Below are 19,726 nucleotides of genomic sequence, written 5' to 3' on the forward strand. Positions count from 1 at the left end.
CGCGTGTTTCATTCCGGCAAATCATCCTCTAGCGCTACTCCGTTAACGGCACAGCCGAGGAACCTCCGGCCGCCGTTTTCCCTTCTCCGGGTGATGAGATCCCTATAGCAGGCGAACCACAAAGTCTCTTCCCCCCCCCTCCGCCCCGTTGCTGCTTGAAGAGAGCTTGATACCCCAAATGACCCCACTTCCCACCCTCCCAGATCGCGTCTCGGCCGCAACCTCAAGGGGAGGAGAAGAAAAACGCGCTCATGCGCACCGGCCGCCAGGAAGGCAAGGGAGCCAGCCGGGGCGTTTGGCGCCTGCGCACCGAACGCCGCGAGTGGGGAGGGGGCCGCCGAGGAGCAAACGAGCAAGGGAGGGTTTATCGGGCGGCCGATTTTGATTAAAATATTCAAAATGGCGGACGGAGGAGCAGCGAGTCAAGATGAGAGTTCGGCGGCGGCGGTGGCGGCAGGTAATCATTACTGCATTTTACATATTCATATTCATACTCGCACACGCGCCCCCCCCCGCCGCCCGCCTTCCTCGCTTAGCATAATTTATTAGTACTCAGGATTATTATAATTAACGGCACAGGAGGGAGCTGGGGGGTAGCCGCGGTGCGGGGGAAGAGGCGAGAGTCACGGAGACACACACAGAGAGAGACACGCGCGGGCACGGGGGGCAACGGGCAGGGTCCCCCCCCCCGGCCCTTGCCCTCCTCAGACCTCGGCTTGGGCCGCTAGGCCGAGCGCCGCCGCCACCGCGGAGCTGCTTTACATATTCATATGATCTCTAACCGAAAGTCGGGGAGTGGAAAGCGGGGGCCAGTGCCGCCGCCGCAACGACTGACCGGGAGTGTGTGTGGGGGCGGACGGTGGCGGAGAGAGGGGCGGAAGGAAGGGCCCTCGTCACCTTCCCTCGCCCCAATATTCGCCTCGGGCCCCCGAGTGGAGCCGCACCCCCGCCCGCTCTGGTGTCGCATTGGATCAGTGGAGGGTCGGCCCCAAGAAGAGGCGGGGGGGGGGAGAAGTGCCTTTTTAGGGTCCCCGTAACCGCCCTGTAGCAGCCCCCCCTCGCCTCCCCAAAGTATTTCCCCAGAGGCTGAGGCCTGGGTCCTGAGAAGGGGTGTGCGGGGTTCCTCACAGGGTGGGGATGTCTGGCCTAAGGGGAGAGAGAAGGGGGTGCAGGTTGCTCTGAAGAGATTTGCTCTCACAAGGGGTGTGGATGTGGTTAAGGCGGCGGGGGGGGGGCGAGAGAAAACTCTCTCGGGAATTGGACGGGGCGGACGGGGATCTCCCCCTTCCCGAGGGGTTGGATCCGGGGCTGTCCTGCCAAATCCTCCCCCTTTCCCTCTGTGAGATGGAGGGGAGACCTTCAAGGTTGCTTGCCAGGGTTTGCGCCGGGTAATAGTCCCGGAGGAGGAGGGGGGGCCTCCGCGGTGGAGGATGGCGAGGACGCTTAACAATGCCTTGCCCCCCCTTCCCCACAGCTGGGGCGGCAGGGTCGGGGTTCCGGGGTGACAGGCTGGGCGCCAGCGGAGAGCGGCTGTTTTCTAATTCTCTTCTCTTCACTCCCCCTCTCTCTTTCTCTCATTTGAATAATGTCTAATTCGGGGAGGTTTATATTATTGAAATGGCCGCCTGGCTTTCCCCGCCTCTCATGTTTAGTAATTCAGGCCTTTAATAACAGCCACTCAGAGCCCAATGCCGTGTTTATATTTTACATTCGCCCCATGTGCTTTTGTGGTTCAATATGATTCTTCTTTCTTGCTCTCTTGCCTTTTTACATTTTCTTGGCAAGGAACAGGGCCCTGAGATCAAACCCAGGCTGTATAGTGGGAAGGGAGGAAAGCTAGGCCTGGGCTCCTTTGGCAGGCGCTTAGGCCTCACTCTCTGTTGCTTGATTTATTTACTAATAACGAAAATACCCCCCTCCCAGCCTCCACAGCAAAAACAAAACCCTCCTGGGGCATGAGCAGCATCAGATCTGCTTCTCTGCTTCTCTCGCTTATGCCTCAAATAAGGGGCTTATTTTTAATTTATAGGCAACAACAGGACTTTCTAAGGCACTCTTTCCAGATCACTGTGTGTGGGGCCCTTCTTCTCCCTTTGTCTTTATTGACTTCTTCATTTGATGGAGAAAAGCACAGTTTCTCTCAGTTTTTGAAGCTTTGAAATCTGTAGTACATTCAAAATAACATTCCGGTGTAAAATACAGAACATACACAATTGGTGACAGTTTTAAATCGCACTACAAATTCTTTGCAGTAACCAGACATAATACCAAAAAGAGCTTTCATCTTGCTATTTAGAGCCAGAATTATATGGGCAGTGTTGTTTTATGTTTAATTGTTGATGCTAAAATGATTAGAAGTACTGAAAAATCCAGTGAATAAGAGAAAGAGAAATTTTAAGTTTGTTATAAATGATGGAATTAGAAATACAGTATTTTTCAACACATAAAGTGTCTTAGACAACAAATGTTTAATAAACCAAAGTTCTCTCTTTTGAAATTATTTTATACTTGTATGTTTTTAATCAAGTGTTAGGACACTTGACAGATTTGTATAGTTATTAGTGTTCATTCCCTTCAGTCTATGCAGAAAAATTTTCTGACAGCAGTATATTTTACAGTATCTGTATTTAGTAATAAACAATGCTGGAAATATATGACCATGAATTGCATGTGTAGGAACAGTAATTTTTTTTGGGTAACTTCCGTCAAAATATTTTATTTTATAATATTTTATAATAATTTTCCATATGCTCACTTCTGGCCTCAGAAATTAAAGTCAGGGTTTGTAGGGAAAAAATCCCATTCCTAGAAGTTGACTGGACACACATTTAATATGATTTTGTGTCTTAAAAGCATATTTCCTATGCCCTTTTAAAAAGATGTGGTTAAACCAATGATGTCATTGGCCAGAGGACAAGATACAGTTCATTTGATTTAATGAGTTAGAATTGAATGTAGTGTTGAATCTCATGAGGAAGCCATTTATCTGAGAATAGTTTCCTTTGTAGGTGAAATTTAAATACTGTTGAGACTATAATATATGCATATCGCTTCTTGCAGAAAAAAAGTGTCATTGTAACTGTTCTAGTAATAATTTTTAAAGGATGGAATGCTAGATGGAAATTTGGCTCTGTTAGGGAACTTTATGAACTCAGCAGTTGTAACTTTTCCATTTTCAAATCAAATTTGATAATTCTGGGATCTTATGGTTTTGCTTATTTTCATCATTAATGTTTAGAACATGGGATTTATTACAATAACTTATCTGTAATTAATCGTAGATTGATTTTGTCATTTTTTTCAGATGTTTCTCCAGGCAAGGAAGTTTTTATTTTTCATCCACCATTGATTCTGATATCTGGCTAAACTGATTACTTGTATGTACCTTTGTGGGAGGAACAGGAACACTTGGTCTTTGCTGCAATCCATAGTGATACATTTTATTATTCTGTTCTGTCTCCTGGCCTCTGGGCTACATGAAATAAACTTGATGAGTATTTTCGTTATTGCAGTTTCCACTAGTCTTTAACTCAAAATGTATCAGAAGTTTCGCTGGTTCGCCTTGCTGCTGCCTAGCAACAATGCCTCTGATACAGGCAGGGCTCTTGACAGAGTTTGTGTTCTTACTATGCTATATTAGTCTGAGACATACTTCCTGTATAGTCTATGGTTGGAATCCTGCTTTTTAAAGACTTTGTATGTCTTTGTTGCTGTGACTGGTATTTTGGACAAAAAGCATGTGTGTGGGACAACATTCTCATAGCCTTTTGGCACTTTCAAATGTTATTGTAAAAAGCAAAAGCAAATCATGCTGCTTATATATCACTGTATAGCACTTAAAGCACTCTATGGGTGGTTTACAAGTTAATTATGCAGGCTACACATTCCCCCCCCCCCCAGCGAGCTGGGTACTCATTTTACCAACCTTGGAAGGATAAAAGGCTGAGTCAACCTTGAGCCGGCTACCTGGGATTGAACCCCAGATTGTGAGCATAGTTTTGGCTTTAGTGCAGCAGTTTAACCACTGCACCACAAAGCTCCTTTTATCATTAAAAATGATAAAAACATTATCATTTTTTTAAAAAATCAAGACTTTAGTAGCTTTAAGTTTGCACATTGAATTGTATACTGTAATATGTTTGGATAGCAAACTTTTTCTGTGATTTCTGCATTGTGGGAAAGTGTCTCCTTTCCCTGAGTCTCCTCTAAGCCCCCTCCTCTGTTGTACAGAGTTGGAGAACCATCTAAAGCAAATACTAGTATATGTGTGGTATGTTTAGGGAGGGGGAAGGGAAGTTTTACAACACAAGTGGAGGCCACTCACATCATGTGATGTTGGATGTAGCCTGTCATGTGTGAGAGAACAGGATAGCCCAGTTTCATGCTGATTTTTTTTAAAAATCTATGTACATTGCCATGTATAGCTTTACCTAAATCACTGTAGACACTTTCTGCGATAATATAAAATTCACCAGAGAGTATTCTAATGTGTGTAATTGAGCATGAAGTTACAGTAATTTGCAACAGTGAAACTCATGAGGAGTAAGAGGATGGCTGTGTCTGATCTACCTTTAGCTTCCATTATTTCCTATTTACTGATGAAATAGTGCTTCTTTTTGTAGAATGAGGGGATTTTTGCCTGCTTCTGTCACTTCCATGACAGGAAATATGCAAGAAATGATGGAGCAGCATCAGGCTCGCAAATTTCCAGCAATTAGGGCAGGTTGTAGATTTTTTAATGTCAGATGTATATAGTTCAATATTCCTACATTCCAAGTTCAGTTGTGTAGTAACAATACGGCATATGAATAACAGAATTTGACATTGTTGAGCTATATGCACTGATAGGATGGGGTTCAGGGAAGTCTTCACTGTATCATGAATGGATAGACTTATGCTTGTGTATCTTTAAACTCTTTAATACCACTCATCTTTTTGCTTTGAATTAATTTTGACATAATTACTGTTTCTTTTAAAAAACTGGTTTTTAATTGCTGACAAGTGAGAGTTGTGAGCTTGTCTGGTATTGAAGCCTTTGATGCAAAGTTCTAAGGATTGTTGTTGTGACAGAAATATTATACAGTAAACTGACATATAAATATAATGTTGCTGCTTTGTTTATTTTATTTCTTGTTCCTGGATGTCAATTCGGTGATAAATTAAATAAGGTGTGGCCAAAGAAACTGTATGATAAGAGCAAAGTGGCAGCAAATTTGTGCTTTTATTGTGTAGCAAAATCAAGTTAATAATTGGTCTTTCAACTTTTCTCCATGTTTTACTACATATTGTAGCTATTGCTTTATCTGTTAAAAATATCAAAGGCCCAAGACCTTTTATGTTTCTATCTAAATAGTGTAACATTTGGAGACAAATATCCCCAGGTAAGTTTTCCCTCCCAAGCTTTAGTTAAGAAACACTTTCCCAAACTTGGTTAATAGCCACTATCAGTTGCACCCTGAGTCATACAATTCATTATGCAACTGATAATGTCAATGGTGATTTCTTGTCTTGGGGCAGTTTACCTCCAGAAATTACACAGCTAGTACACTGTTTGTACTATGCCAGTTTAGCTAGGCAAAAGGATTCATACAAATGTCTCAAGAAAGACATAATAAAATGTTTCACTATTTTAGACTAGTGTCTAAACTTGTTACATTGGAAGTGGTAACTTCAGAACAACAAAACTGTGCAACGGGTAGCCATTTAGAAATTGTGATGTTTATGAAAGGGATACACCAAATTAAATACACAACTTAATTTGACCTACCAGGACACCTTACCTTTCTGCTGTAGTTCCTAGTGCTGAATAAGTCATATATGACTGTAGTAGCATCAAAAGGAAAAAAGAAAAGAAAAGAAAAATACGTCATTGTTCTAGAATTAGATGACTCCAGAGTGTCCATAACAACTGTTATTTGCATTATATTCTGGTTTCCCTTGTTTCATTTTCAGTAGGCATGTCAGCTGGTAGTAGATGGTTGTAGTATAAAATATTAAAGTTGGAAAAAGGTTGTGTCATCCTTTGGCTACCAGTGGAATTTGTGCTGTGGCTAGGTGAGAGAAAGGTTGAAGACTGTCATTAGGAAGAGTGAAAAAAGTTCTTGTATACATTTCCCATCTCATTCCCTCTTTACTTTTTCCAGAGCTGATATCTTCACTTATGTCTTTTCCTGTGACATTCTCTTTGGACTGAATCCTGCCTGAAATCTTTTCTTATGGGAGTACTTTAACGTGTGCCCTTTAACAATTCCATACCTGTTGTTTGTTCAGTTTCTTTTGGTGGTTCTGTTTGTTTTAGTGCATCCTGTATTGTCACAAAATGGATTTGTGTGAACACACAGAAAGGCCTTTCAAGGTGTCTGTGTGTCTTATTTTCTAATAAGTGTGCATAGGTTTGAATCCTTTCTCTGGGTATAGGAGATTAAATTTGAACCGTGGTTTCACTTGCAGTAATTATCTGAAGCTTTTGGTTTATTTGTTTTGGTATCTAAACTTAACTGAAGGTTATGTTCTTCATTTCACTTTGCTTGATTTTCAGACACTAGCGGTTTTCAGGAGGTAGCGGTAGTATAAAAAGTGAGAGTTAGGAGTACTGTTATTTGGGTAGCTTGGCTACATTTGGACCTCACACTGAGGTTAGGAGTGGCCCCAGTGGTTTGTCTTTGTTTTTGTTTTCAGTTATGGAGGTGAAACGTAATGCGATAACACAAACTGCTTTTCCTTCATTTAAAAATGAAGACGTAGACCATGAGATGGGAGGTGCTTGTAAGGAATACAGGCCAAGCCTCCTTGTTGTTCAGAACCAGTTGCATGATGTTCTGGTTTTATACTGCTTTTTAAAAGCTGAAAGAACAAACTATTCTGCTTATTTGTTTCTGGTTTTGTGTTTTAAATTACAGATTTTTGAACTTGAAATTAGCTCTAGGACATGTACCACATATCGACTAAGTCGAACAATGTATGTTTTTTAAAGTACTCACCTAGGTTTGATAAGAAAACAAGCATTGTAAGCATTCATTTGTTTATTTGTTCATTTCTTGAAAGAAAGCATCCATTCTTCTCTTGCGGTTTTCTCCAAGTATAATGAAGAATGTGATAAGTAGATGTTTTAGTACCAGTGAGGAAATATATTGGTGAAATATATTTCTAAAACTTCGGTGAAAGCACATACTGTACTGTCTCGAATCATACTGATGTGTGCATAAGTTGCTACTGCTAATTGCAGCTAATTGGCAAGATACCAGGGTACATGTCCATTCTGCAGTTGATTATGTCACCAGGCACATGATTGAAACATGCATCTCATGTATTCTAGCATCTCATCAATTAGTTGTAATTAGTTGCTGCAAGTTACACAAACACCATTTGCTAGTAAACAGAAGAAAACATTCAGTCATCATTTGAAGTTTGTGCCTTTGTACAATAAGTTGTACTTTTGCATCTGTGTGTCTGAAGCAGACACAAGCGAAGTCAGTAAACAATGAAATACTGAGATACTTAGGGGTTCTCTTAAAGGAAAAAGGAAATAAACATAATACCATTTGTTTCTCCAATTTTGGAATATGCCATTTTATATTTTTTACTGCGTAAGAAGTTAAGAGTTCTACATGCCAATATGTTGAAATTCCTAGAATTAGAAGACATTTTTTCTCAAAGATCTTTCATTTTTAAACGCGGCCTTGTCTTTAAAGCCTGTTAAGGCATGTTCTGAGAAGGAAATTGGAATGAGAATAACACAGTTGTTTCAACTCCAGATTTTGGTGACTGTGCTTGAACAATGGATACAGAAACGCACAAAGCTGAATTATGGAAACTTCTAATGTACTGAATGAATGTGAATCTTCTTTGAGGAAGGTGACAGGTATTGAGAGCAGTTTGTGGCTGTAATTGCACTCATATAAGCAAGTAAATATCATTAAACACAGAGGGCAGTACAACTGAATAAATATGAATAGGATTGCATTGTAAGTACTCATTTCAGCTCAGTTTGCCCGAAGCTGCTGCAAATACAGGTATGTCTTCTTGCTCTACATTTATTTTCTATCAAATACTGCTATGTACATGTATCTATTATACATATGGAGCTGTCCTCCACAGAAAATAGAGACTCATAATGTTCAGATACTCTATGTAAACAGAGCACATGCTGGGATATTAATGTAGTTTGCAATGCTTCCCGACTTAGTTCTCCAGGTTTTTCCATTTATATCAACAGTTTCCAATTTTTTTGTGACTCCCTTTTGTAATAGCCATATAACCTGTGAGCCCCGCCACATTTGCATAAAAAGGTATTTTAATAGGGCAAAGTCATCTCTTTGTAGAAAGTAGAGGCTTCTTTCTCCCCCAAATGGCCTGTGTCTTATACGTACACACTAACTTTAATATCCTGCTCTGAAAGGTCAAGGAAGAAATTATATAAGAAGGGCTACAACACATATAAGACATCCTGCTAACCCCAAGAAAACATTTTGTGACCGCCTTGGGGCGCATGACTCCCAGATTGGGAACACTGATTTATATGGAAGGGTATACTGAAAAATCTTTCTCTTGACCTGTTTTACCTGGCGTATCTTTAGATGCATTTGCATGTTTTGGCACCATTCACTTCAACTAAATAGTTATGCTTAGTTTGCCTATATGGATAAAACAGCATAAGATGCATCTGTGCTCACTACTAGTTTTTGTCTATTGTGAGCATCTGTTTATAATAAACATGCTCAATATGCTTTTGTTTGTATGAAGATCTTAAAAAATTAATAAAAGTGACAATATTTTGTACATCATTTTTGTCATATAAATAACGAGGCAGAGAGGTAGCTTGTACCACATTAACTGCTTAAAACTAATTTTTCTCAAGACAGGCATAATAATCTCATATTCTGGTTGCATCTGATTTAAAGGAATGATTTAAAAGAATAATAATAAAAGGTGAAGAAGAATCAGAGCATTAGCTTTTACCAAGAGCACATTGAAATCCAATATATACAAATCATTGTTTTGGGTGACTGTAGCATTCACCCTTTTTAAGGTATAAGTCATGTATTATTTATGTCTATGCTAATATTGTTGAGAGTCGGAGTCAAGAGAGGGGTTAAAAAGTGGAGCCTGAGAGGAGAAGAGAGTCACAGTGAAAGTTAGTCAGAGAGAGAAGGAACAGATACTAATAAGAATTAGAGACTGGTTAAGATTAATAGAGAAGGTGGAAATTATATGACGAGAGAATAGTATGTACATCTGAAGAACTTCTGTGATTAATAAATTGGCTTCACTTTAATAAATAAGTTTTGTTTGCATTCACAATACAAGTATGTGATCAAACATCATTATTTTGTGGATTGAGGTAATCCACTGGTGGCAGTGAAAGGAAAACACGACTGGAGCCTTTGTGAAGACACGAAACATAGGTGCCTCAAGGAGGTGAACGTCACAATGACATTGATTCATGTACTGCAGGACATGCCTGTGAAAGCAAGGGGGATTACTGAAGGATACTTAAAAGGTGGCAGATAGCAGATCTGTTTACTTTCTGACTACTGCTTCTAAAACATGTTAGAACTACAGTGGGGTCTCTACTTAAGAACGTCCCTATTTAAGAACAATCCAATTTAAGAACAGCTCCATTTGCTAAATTTTGCTTCTACTTGAGAACAGAAATCCAAGATAAGAACAGGAAAAAAAAACCTTTCCTGCTCTTTTTTTAACCTTAGGTCATCTTAGGTTAAAAAAAATTCTCCCCCTAGTAGTAGAGTACGTATTAACCAGCTTTGCATTAGTTCCTATGGGAACTAATGCTTCAATGTACGAACGCACCTCTACATAACAAAAAAACAGCCAGAACGGATTAATTGGTTTTCAGTCCATTCCTATGGGAAATTTTGCTTCAACTTAAGAACGTTTCAACTTAAGAACACCATTCCAAAACGGATTAAGTTCTTAAGTAGAGGTTCCACTGTATCTTCTCTCCTACCTCTGTTGAAATTTCCCATAAGGAAGAAGATGGAAAGAGGTGCTGACAAATTTGAGAAGAGGGCTATGGTTTTTACCTGGGCTGTGATTAGATGTACCGTAGGTCTGATGCACAAGACAGTCATAGTCTTGTGTTCCATCTTATTTGATAACTGGTATTAAGTCTTTTGTAGCATGTTTTATAGTATCTTGGCTTTATTTACAACTCAGTGGTTGTGGAGTAACATTTTATTTTGCTATAAACTGCTCAGAATAGTGTGTTGCACTAATGGGGTGGTATATATAACTAACTAGCTAGCTAAAACAGCTTTTCCAGAAATATGTGATATTAAGCCATTCGTACCAATTGCCAGAACTACCTTTCTATGTAAGAATAAGTTTTGATGGTACTATTTGTAAAATCATTCATGAGGTTTTTTAGTGCCTTCATTTTTAAGGAATAGCACCCTTTTTACATTTAAAATGGTTATAAAAATCAAATTTTCATTAATAGTAACGGTGGATGGTAATGACTGTCTCATGTAACATTTGGGAAAGGAAAGAAGCTGAAAATGGACTACGCATGCCTATATTACATCAAATTTATATTACATCACATTGGACTTAAGTATCTGTCTGAGTTAGATTGCTTAATGAAACCTGTAAGTAGAACAATCGAGTTTGAGGATAATCCATTTCATTCTCTATGTATGACAGTATCCTTCTCAGTGATGCCATGGCAGTCTGATGAGGTGGCAGTCATGTGTGTCCAGAACCTCTAATCAGGCTGCCATTGCAGCTTCCGCAGTTGGAGCACTGTGTACATATAAATATTGAACAAGATACTGGCGATGAAATTTGAATTCTTAGGGAATAAATTTATTTATAACTTTTGTGGGGCATTTCTCCTGGCAGCAGGACTCAGGGTATCTCACAAATTGTTAAAAATACAAGAATAAAAATAACATTAAAAAAGCAATTAAAACTCATTAAACAAGGAAATGTTTAAATTATTATATAAAAACAAAACAAGAAATATAAAAGCAAATAAAAACATCAGAAAGGATACTTTGGCTGCAAACATAGCACAATTACCTATGTTAAAATTAGATATTAAACACTAAAATCCTGTTGAAATAAAAATGATTTTAATTGTTGCCAAAAAGAAAGAGGCAAACTGAGTCTTATGAGGGAAGATATTCCATAACCTGGGAGAAAATACCAAGAAGGCCTGTGCTTTGGTTATTGTCAAACAGTACCTGTAAGGGTGACGGAACTGGGGGATGAACTTCCCCTGAAGATCTCAAAACCCATGAAGGGTTATATGGGGAGGTGAAGTCCCATCAGATAGCCTAAAACTAATCTATACAGGACTTTACAGATCATAACTAGTACTTTAAATGGGGCCGAAAACAGTCTAGATGCTAATGAAGTTGCTGTAATGGCGATCATATGCTCCCTGTAACCTGCTGTGGTGAATAAATGAGAATAGTTAAGTCAACATTGTTGTTGTTGTTTAGTCGTTTAGTCGTGTCCGACTCTTTGTGACCCCTTGGACCAGAGCATGCCAGGCCCTCCTATCTTCCACTGCCTCCCGGAGTTCTGTCAATTTCATGTTGGTTGCTTCGCAGACACTGTCCAGCCATCTCATCCTCTGTCGTCCCCTTCTCCTCTTGCCGTCACACTTTCCTAACATCAAGGTCTTTTCCAAGGAGTCTTTTCTTCTCATGAGATGGCCAAAGTACTGGAGCCTCAGCTTCAGGATCTGTCCTTCCAGTGAGCACTCAGGGTTGATTTCCTTTAGAATTGATAGGTTTGTTCTCCTTGCAGTCCAGGGGACTCTCAAGAGCCTCCTCCAGCACCACAAGTCAACATTAGGTAGTTCCAATTTGTTTACTGGGTCTAGTCTACTGAACAGTACCCGTTTTGTCCATTGTCCATGTCACTAAGGCAGGGGTAGAGGATCTGTTGTTGTCATTGGGCTCCAGTTACTCTCAATCCAGAATTTAAAATTGGTCCTGTTGTCCGGTAACATCTGAAGGTAGGGGCATAGGTTCCTACCTCTAACCTAAGGAGAGATATGTGTGTGTAAGCTTTTGAATGATTGAGAAGTATTAACTGGACGCTAACCTAATGTGCTCCAGATTGAATATTTGTGTATGAATTTTGCATGTGCTGCATGTCTTTTTCCCCCCAGTAGGATTTGATTTTTCTACAAAAGTTCTGGTGTGGATAGCCACATTTAAATATCTTCTTCTACATGAACTAGAGCTGGATCACGTTCAAGTGTAGAAGGTTGAGGTTTAAAGAAAGGTTGTCAGATAAGGAACATCCCACCCTCTGAGGTTTCATGGCTAAACCTAAGGCCAGGGGGCAAGCGAGTGTTATATAATATGGGAGCAAACAGGGGTTGGGAAATGAGCTTTTCCTTCTGGAATATTAAGTACAATTATCTTCTAAAGTTGTGAGATTTTGAGAAAACTTGTATTGTGATATGGAGGGCAATATTCAAAGATGAAAAATGTAACAGTTCTGTTGACTGTCCTCAAGGCCTCGAGTACACTGGAAATACAGTGGTGCCCTGCATAGCAACGTTAATCCGTTCCAGTATTAACATTGCTATGTGAAATCGTCGCTAAACGGAACAAAAACCCCCATAGAAACGCATTAAATCCTGTTTAATGCGTTCCTATGGGGCAAAAACTCACCGTTCAGCGAAGATCCTCCATGGGGGCGGCCATTTTCGCCACCTCGGTAAGCGAGGAATCCGTCCAGAAAACAGCGGCGGCCGTTTTGGAACCGCCTATCAGCTGTTAAAAACGCATTGCTTTGCCATGATCAGTTCCCCAAGCAGGGAACCGATCATAGCAAAGCACTGCCAACCAGCCAGCTAGCCAGCCCGGGAGACACCAGGCGTCCTTGGGCAGCGGGTGAGCGAGGGCTCGGGAGGAAGGCCGACGGAACACCCGGGCCTTGCCCTGCCTCCCGGCTCTCTCCGAAGCACCCCTCACTCCGTCTCCGCCGCCGGGCTGCCGGGAGGAGGGCCGCCGGAATACCCGGGCCTTGCCCTGCCTCTTGGCTTTCCCCCAGCCTCCCCCTCATCCCCTCCACCGCCGCCGGTCAGCTGGGGGAAGCCAAAGCCGGCATTTCAGCACAGCTCCGGAAGGGGGGGAATCCCTTCCCCCTCCCCTTCTGAAGCCGACGCTGAAGCCGGCATTTCAAGAAATAGGGCCTTCTCGGCGGTGGCTCCTCGCCTGTGGAATAATTTGCCTCCTGGTATTCGCGGAGCTCCCTCGCTGGGCACCTTTAAGAATTTATTAAAGACCTCGATGTTTCGGCAGGCCTTCTCACCAGATTTCTTTTGATTTTCTTTTCTCTTATTGTCTCTTTACCTTTAATTGTTTTGTAATTTGCTGTTTTATTCTTATTGTATTTTATCTCTGTTGTTGGCCGCCTAGAGTAGTCCACCACGACTAGATAGGCGGGATATAAATAAAATAAAATAAATAAAATAAATTTCAGCACTGCTCCGGAGAGGGGGAATCCCTTCCCCCTCCCTCCCGAAGCTGACGCTGAAGCCGGCATTTCAGCACTGCTCCGGAGGGGGGGAATCCTTTCCCCCTCCCTCCCGAAGCCGACGCTGAAGCCAGCATTTCAGCACAGCTCCGGAGGGGGGGAATCCCTTCCCCCTCCCATCCCGAAGCCGACGCTGAAGCCGGCATTTCAGCACAGCTCCGGAGGATGGGGAGGGGAATCCCTTCCCCCTCCCCATCTGCCCGAAGCCCCACCCATCAGCTGCGCAAAAATGGGGCATAGGGGGAAAATCACAAAGCGATTTTTCCCCATTGAAAACATTGTTTTGCGATAGCTTTTGCGATCGCAAAATCTTCATTGGTATGCGGATTATTCGTTAAACGGGGCACCTGTTAAGCGAGGCACCACTGTAGTTCTTATTATACTGGCCTCAATGTATAGTACTTCTTCCTCTCTCTTTTAAGTGACCACTTAAACCAAACAAAATTACCTTTTGTGTATTAAGTGAAATTATAGGATTTATACCCTTGTATTTTAATACAAAATAGCTTCTCTAGTTTTCAGTATCAAAGAATTGACAAATTTCTTAACCTATATACATTTTCATCTTAGCTGTTTAATAGGTTACACACTGTTTTTATTCCCTTTATAACATTGTCACATACTATATATGAGAACTGCATGGAAACCATTTTGGCTGCTGCAGTCTGTTATCTTGCAGGGCTGTTAAAACCTAATGGGTGATAAAAATGCTGTAGTAACTAGAAGTAAAAAAATTGTTGCAGCTTAATACAAACACTATTTTTATTTTAAGAATAAAACAGCCCCATGCAATAGTATTCTGTATGGCAGTAGAAACATTGCTAATTATGCTGACATGTGTTCTTTATGGAACAATCTAGAAATGTTGGCATCTAACATGAAATGTTTTGGCAGTGAGTTATGTAGTTCATTTCTTTTGTACAATATGCCATAGTTACAAATTAATACTTGTTAGCACAATCCTACATTTACATCTATGTTAAGAATAAATAGCTCAGTGTGTTACATATCATGTTGCAGAGCCAGGGTTGGAATTTTGATTCCCTACTGTGGGTCCCAGAAGAAAATCCAGGCTTTACAGTGGTACCTCGACTTAAGCACGTCTCTACTTGCGAACGATTTGAGTTACGAACAGCTCCGTCCGCAAAAAGTTGCTTTGACTTGTGAATGGAGCCTCGACTTGCGAACGAAAAAAACATGATAAAAAACCCTTTCCTGCCCTTTTTTGACCCAAGTTCATCTTAGGTCAAAAGAAAAAAAATCTTGAGCGCTAAAGTACAGATTAACCAGCTTTGCATTAGTTCCTAGGGGAACTAATGTCTCTACCTACGAACAGCGCCTCGACATACGAACGAAAAACAGCAGATGCGGATTAAATACTTTTCAATGCATTCCTGTGGAAAAGTTTGCCTCAACTTACCAACTTTTTGATGTATGAACACTGTTCTAATATGGATTAAGTTCGTAAATCGAGGTACCACTGTATAGCCTTGGGCAAACTGCAGAATCCCAGAGTGCTCCGAGAAGAAGGGACTGGCAAACCACTTCTGAGTATCTGTTACCTAGAAAATCCTGCAAAGGTGACATAACCAGGAGTTGGAATTACTTGATGGCATGCAATTATTATTATTAAGAATACATTGTGTTTAAGGTAGTTAGTGAGAACATAGCTGTGTTTTGGAAAAAATAGTTGGGTGAAATAACGTAAACATTCAAAGTGTAGTAAAAGAGCAGGATACAAATACTTTTAACAACTGCATCTAGAATTTTGTCAAGGCTGGGCCTCTTATGTAGGTAATGTATACATAGCTACCTAAATGGGATTTGGTAAATTAGTCTAGATAATAGGATAACCTGACAGAAAGTATTCGCATATTAGAAACCATCCTGCAATTTAGTCACTTCTCCTTTTAGGCCAGATGGGTGGGGTATGTATGAATGAATGAATGAATGAATGAATGAATGAATGAATGAATGAATGAATGAATGAATGAATGAATGAATGAATGAATGAATGAATAAATAAATAAATAAATAAATAAATAAATAAATAAATAAATAAATAAATAAATAAATAAATACTTTAACTTTAAAATATTGCCCAGAATATTGCTAGCACTAATACTACAACATGTATTTATCATTTTAAACATTAATATTTCCGTGCAATGGAGGAAGGTAGTATAAAATAGGTTGCTTTTCCTCATTGCCCCAAGCGGTAATTCTGGATCTGTTCATCAGTTGTTTTCTGTGACCAAAAACAACTTACTGTATCTAATTTCAATCTTGCATCCTTTTGGGGAGAAAGGCGGGATAGAACTATTTTAAATAAATCTTGCCTGGCTGTGTGGAGTGCAGGTTCATTAGTGAGGTCCACTCCTTTTGGGTGCTGTGTCAACATTTTGTATTGGTAGTGCTTTACCTTTTTGAGACTGACAAAATATTTGAGGGTCAAAGTGAGGATAGCTTGGCACTCCATGTTAGAGGACCTTTCAACTGGGGTGGCAGGCTGCAATGTTACTTATTTCTTATTTTTTAATTTCCATTTATATGCAGTTATTCTATCTAAGGATACCCAGAACAGAATGCGAGGGTTCAGATATGGTCTCAGGCTGGTTGGACACAAACACAGGCTGCTCTGTTTTCGTAAAGTCAGAACTGGGATTTATTCAAACATTAAACACGGAATTATCAATATTAAAGTATGGAGAAGCTTGTCTGTTGTTCTGTCTCTCGTTGCCAACGGGTCAAACAAGGGTGTCCATAAATCTTGCAAAAACGGATTGTAACCAGATTCATACCAGGGACCTTTAATAAAAGGGTTAGTATCCTCATGGTCCTGGTTGTCTAAACCAGTGTCTGTCAAGGGAAGAGTCTCCTCATCTCTTCCTTCCAAGTCAAAGGGATTGGTCCCCTCAGTGAAGGGGTCCCAGGATCCGGCAAATACCTCCTCCGGCGAGCCTCCTCCAGATGCCATGCTCTTCTCTCACGCTCCTCTCTTTCTACAGCTTCCTTCTCCTCTCTTAAGCGCCTCCGCCACTCTCTAGCTTCTGATTCCCCCCAGTAAGAGGGTTTAGGGGGCAGACCGTGCCTCCTTCTGTAGTCTGCCTCTTCTCAAGGCACTCTAACTTTCTCACATCTCTGTCCAGGGATCTTCGACCCATATTAATTCCCAGCCCACTGGTATGGCGTCTCTTTCCCTTTTTATATCTCCACTTCCCACCTCTACTAACGGTCTGCCCCTCTCCTCTGTTCCCGCCTTTTCCAACCCGGTTTGAGCTGCCACTGAGAGTTTTGTCATACCCCGCTTGAGATCCCAGGTGTCTACTCCCTGTTGCACTGTCACGACGCGGGGAGCTGCTGCATCTGTCTGTGTCTCTTGCTCTTTCTTAGGGGAGGATGACACTCCGGCGAGGGCTTCAATCCCCTTGCCTCCGGTCTCACAATCAACAATAAAAAAATTCACATAAATATTAAAAATGTAATTAAAAATTAACATGAAGCCTACCATACAGTTTTATATCTCATACACCCCGAGTACCAAAGTATGGAGAAGCTGTATTCTCTCTACTAAAATAAGACCATGAGCAGATTAATCATGAACTCTTAATATTCAACATTAGACTAAAGCTCAAAAAGGATGCTAAAAGAATCATAGTTCCAGTTTTAAAGATAATTCTTGATTAATTTAGATCCGCAAAAAGAACAGATTTACTTTATTAAACTCATTCCAAGAACTGTGAATTGAAACCAGAAATAATATTAAAGAACAATGCAAAAATATCAGGTCAGAGATTCTGATGCTTGATTATACCTCCAAGAAACCTGCAGAACTTTATAGACCTCTAACAACAACAACAAAAATCTGAAGTCTGTGTTCATCACAGCTAGCATTTTATTCCAATCAAGGATTAATTACAGCATAGAACCAAATAATCATTGACAATCGTATCAGAATTCATCTGTGAATATAAATATTTTCATTGTTGAAATAATTTTAGGCAACATCGGCTTGTCTCATTCTGCAAGTTTTATTTCTACATTGCTTCTATGTTTTGTAAGCACAGAATACTTCAAAGTTGTAAAAATGCAAAAATTTTACATATAGGGAAAAACAACTTGATATAAATACTGAAAATACTGTGCATGAAAACTAAAGTTGTAGGCAAATACCTAAATCAGAATTAAATCTAAAATACAGCAAAATGTCTTTTAAGAGTTTAAAAAAAAGAACAATGAGAATTTTAAATTATATTCTAAAACCTAATAAGGTACATTTAAATCCAAAAGACAAATACTACATCTCTTAAAAAATTGAAGTTTTAAAAAGTAAAAATACCGTATTTTCCCATGTATAAGATGATACTCTTTTCTAAAATATTTAGATAAAAAATTAGGTTCATCTTATACACTGAAGTAAGGAGAGGAGGGATCAAAGCACTTTGATCCCTGCCTCCCCCCTCCACTTACTTGCAAAGAAAGAAATTCTCGGTTAGAAAAGTGGGGGTGTATTATACATGGAAAAGTACGATGTATAAAAAGCATTTCTCAGCTTTTAAATGCATTACTAGAGAAATACACAAAAAATTACTCTTAAATGCTCATGCAGCCAGGGCAGTTTGAATCTGTGGAAAGAAATCCATGATGATTGTCTGCTGCATGATTGTTATTGATATCTGGTGTTTATAGGTTAGCATGGAGCCATGCTATGCTGATAAGACGTAAACATAAGCATTCAACTTATCTCCCCATGTTTGTAATTCGACACCTCCCACCTCCCATCAGTAAATAATCTGTTTTCCAGGATATCCAAAAGCTTGGAATCTCAAGAATAATTTTAGAAAGCTAAAAACCTGACTGTCTTCAGCAACAGACTTCAACAGAGTGCAGAGAGGAAAAGCCACAGAGCAGAGAGATGGGGCTTTCTTTGAATTCAGAGGCAGGAGGGAACACTTTGTTAGTGCTGTATAGATTGACAGTTGGGCGGAAGTGCATGCATATGGCTGCATACATGTGCCTGCATGTGAGAGTCCGTGCAAGTGTTTGAGTGGTAGTGCATTAAGATTGTTCCAGGGTAAATAAAAAGCAGCACAGTAATTTTTTAAAAATCATGTTGATTTAAATCACAATTTAAACTTAATTTTTTTAAAATTTAAATTGCCTGCCAACCAAACCCCCTGCCCCCCCAGCTTTTAAAAATTTAAATCAAATTCACTCTGCTCTGTTATTTAGAGATGCATTAGTGCTCCCTGTGGTCAAATAATAAATTCTGACATTGAACCTCCCTGATCAACATGAGCAGGGTTCCCTATTTAGTTACTCAAAGATAGCTCAAAGAATAACCCTTTGCTGAGCAATTCTGTTGATGAGAAAAAGTGAATGAAAACTAAAGCTACAACTCTGAACCTTATGCAGGTAATTTTTGTATATGGGATAAGTACTATCCTTCACATGGCTGACAGTAATCACTTATCACTCATTTATAGAGGAGACCCAGGTAGTTCACATGAATAGTTTGCTAAATAGCATAGATAATGGATGTCACAACTAGAGGAGTGAATTAGTGTGTGGGGGTGTGTGTGTCAAATGCTCTATAAGTTACCTTGATTCATTGAACTCTATTTTGTTCAACTATATTTATATTAGTTTTGGAAAACTGCTACAGTGGGGTCTTGACTTTAGAACTTAATCCGTATTGGAAGGCGGTTCTCAAGTCAAAAAGTCTGTAAGTCAAGTCTCCATTGACCTACAGTGCATTGAAAACTGATTAATCCCGTAACAGGCTGCTTTTGTTCCATTTTGGTTTTTTTCTGGTCTGTAAGTCAAATCTCAGTCTGCAAGTCAAACCTAAATTTTGCGGCCAGAGAAGTCTGTAACTCAAAAAGTCTGTAAGTCAAGCCGTCTGTAAGTCAAGGGTCCACTGTATCTCTTATGCCAGATGCAGCAAGGAATTTGTGTTCTTCATCTGGCTTGCTAATTTCTTTATGCCCCATTCATGTGAGGTGAAGCCTTGAGATCAGTTATTGATCAGAAATAAGGCTTTCCTTGCTTAGTACTGACAAAGGGAACTAAAGATTATCTTCAAGTACTGGACTTTCGTAAAAAGTTTTTTAAAAAATAAAATAAAAAGCACTACAGCTCCCAGATACCTCCAGAATTTCCCCAGCTAGAATTCTGGAGTCTTTAGCCCAGGGGTCAGGGAACT

The 19,726-nt window shown here is 40.2% G+C and overlaps 1 protein-coding gene across 4 annotated transcripts in view; it reads left to right on the top strand.

Moving 5' to 3' along the window:
- The first annotated feature begins 263 nt into the window (after positions 1–263).
- The window catches only part of POU2F1 (POU class 2 homeobox 1), a 150,144-nt gene continuing 130,681 nt past the window's right edge, over positions 264–19,726 (top strand). For 3 of the 4 annotated variants that reach the window (XM_072993987.2, XM_072993988.2, XM_078389817.1), the window contains exon 1: positions 274–457. In XM_072993987.2, coding sequence (XP_072850088.1) covers positions 400–457 — 58 coding nt within the window. In that variant the 5' untranslated portion in view covers positions 274–399. Of the gene's footprint in view, positions 458–19,726 lie in introns of all 4 variants that reach the window. The other variant, XM_072993986.2, reaches the window with a different exon arrangement.

The sequence above is a fragment of the Pogona vitticeps genome, chromosome 3 (genome assembly GCF_051106095.1).
Source record: "Pogona vitticeps strain Pit_001003342236 chromosome 3, PviZW2.1, whole genome shotgun sequence".
Lineage (NCBI taxonomy): Eukaryota > Metazoa > Chordata > Lepidosauria > Squamata > Agamidae > Pogona > Pogona vitticeps.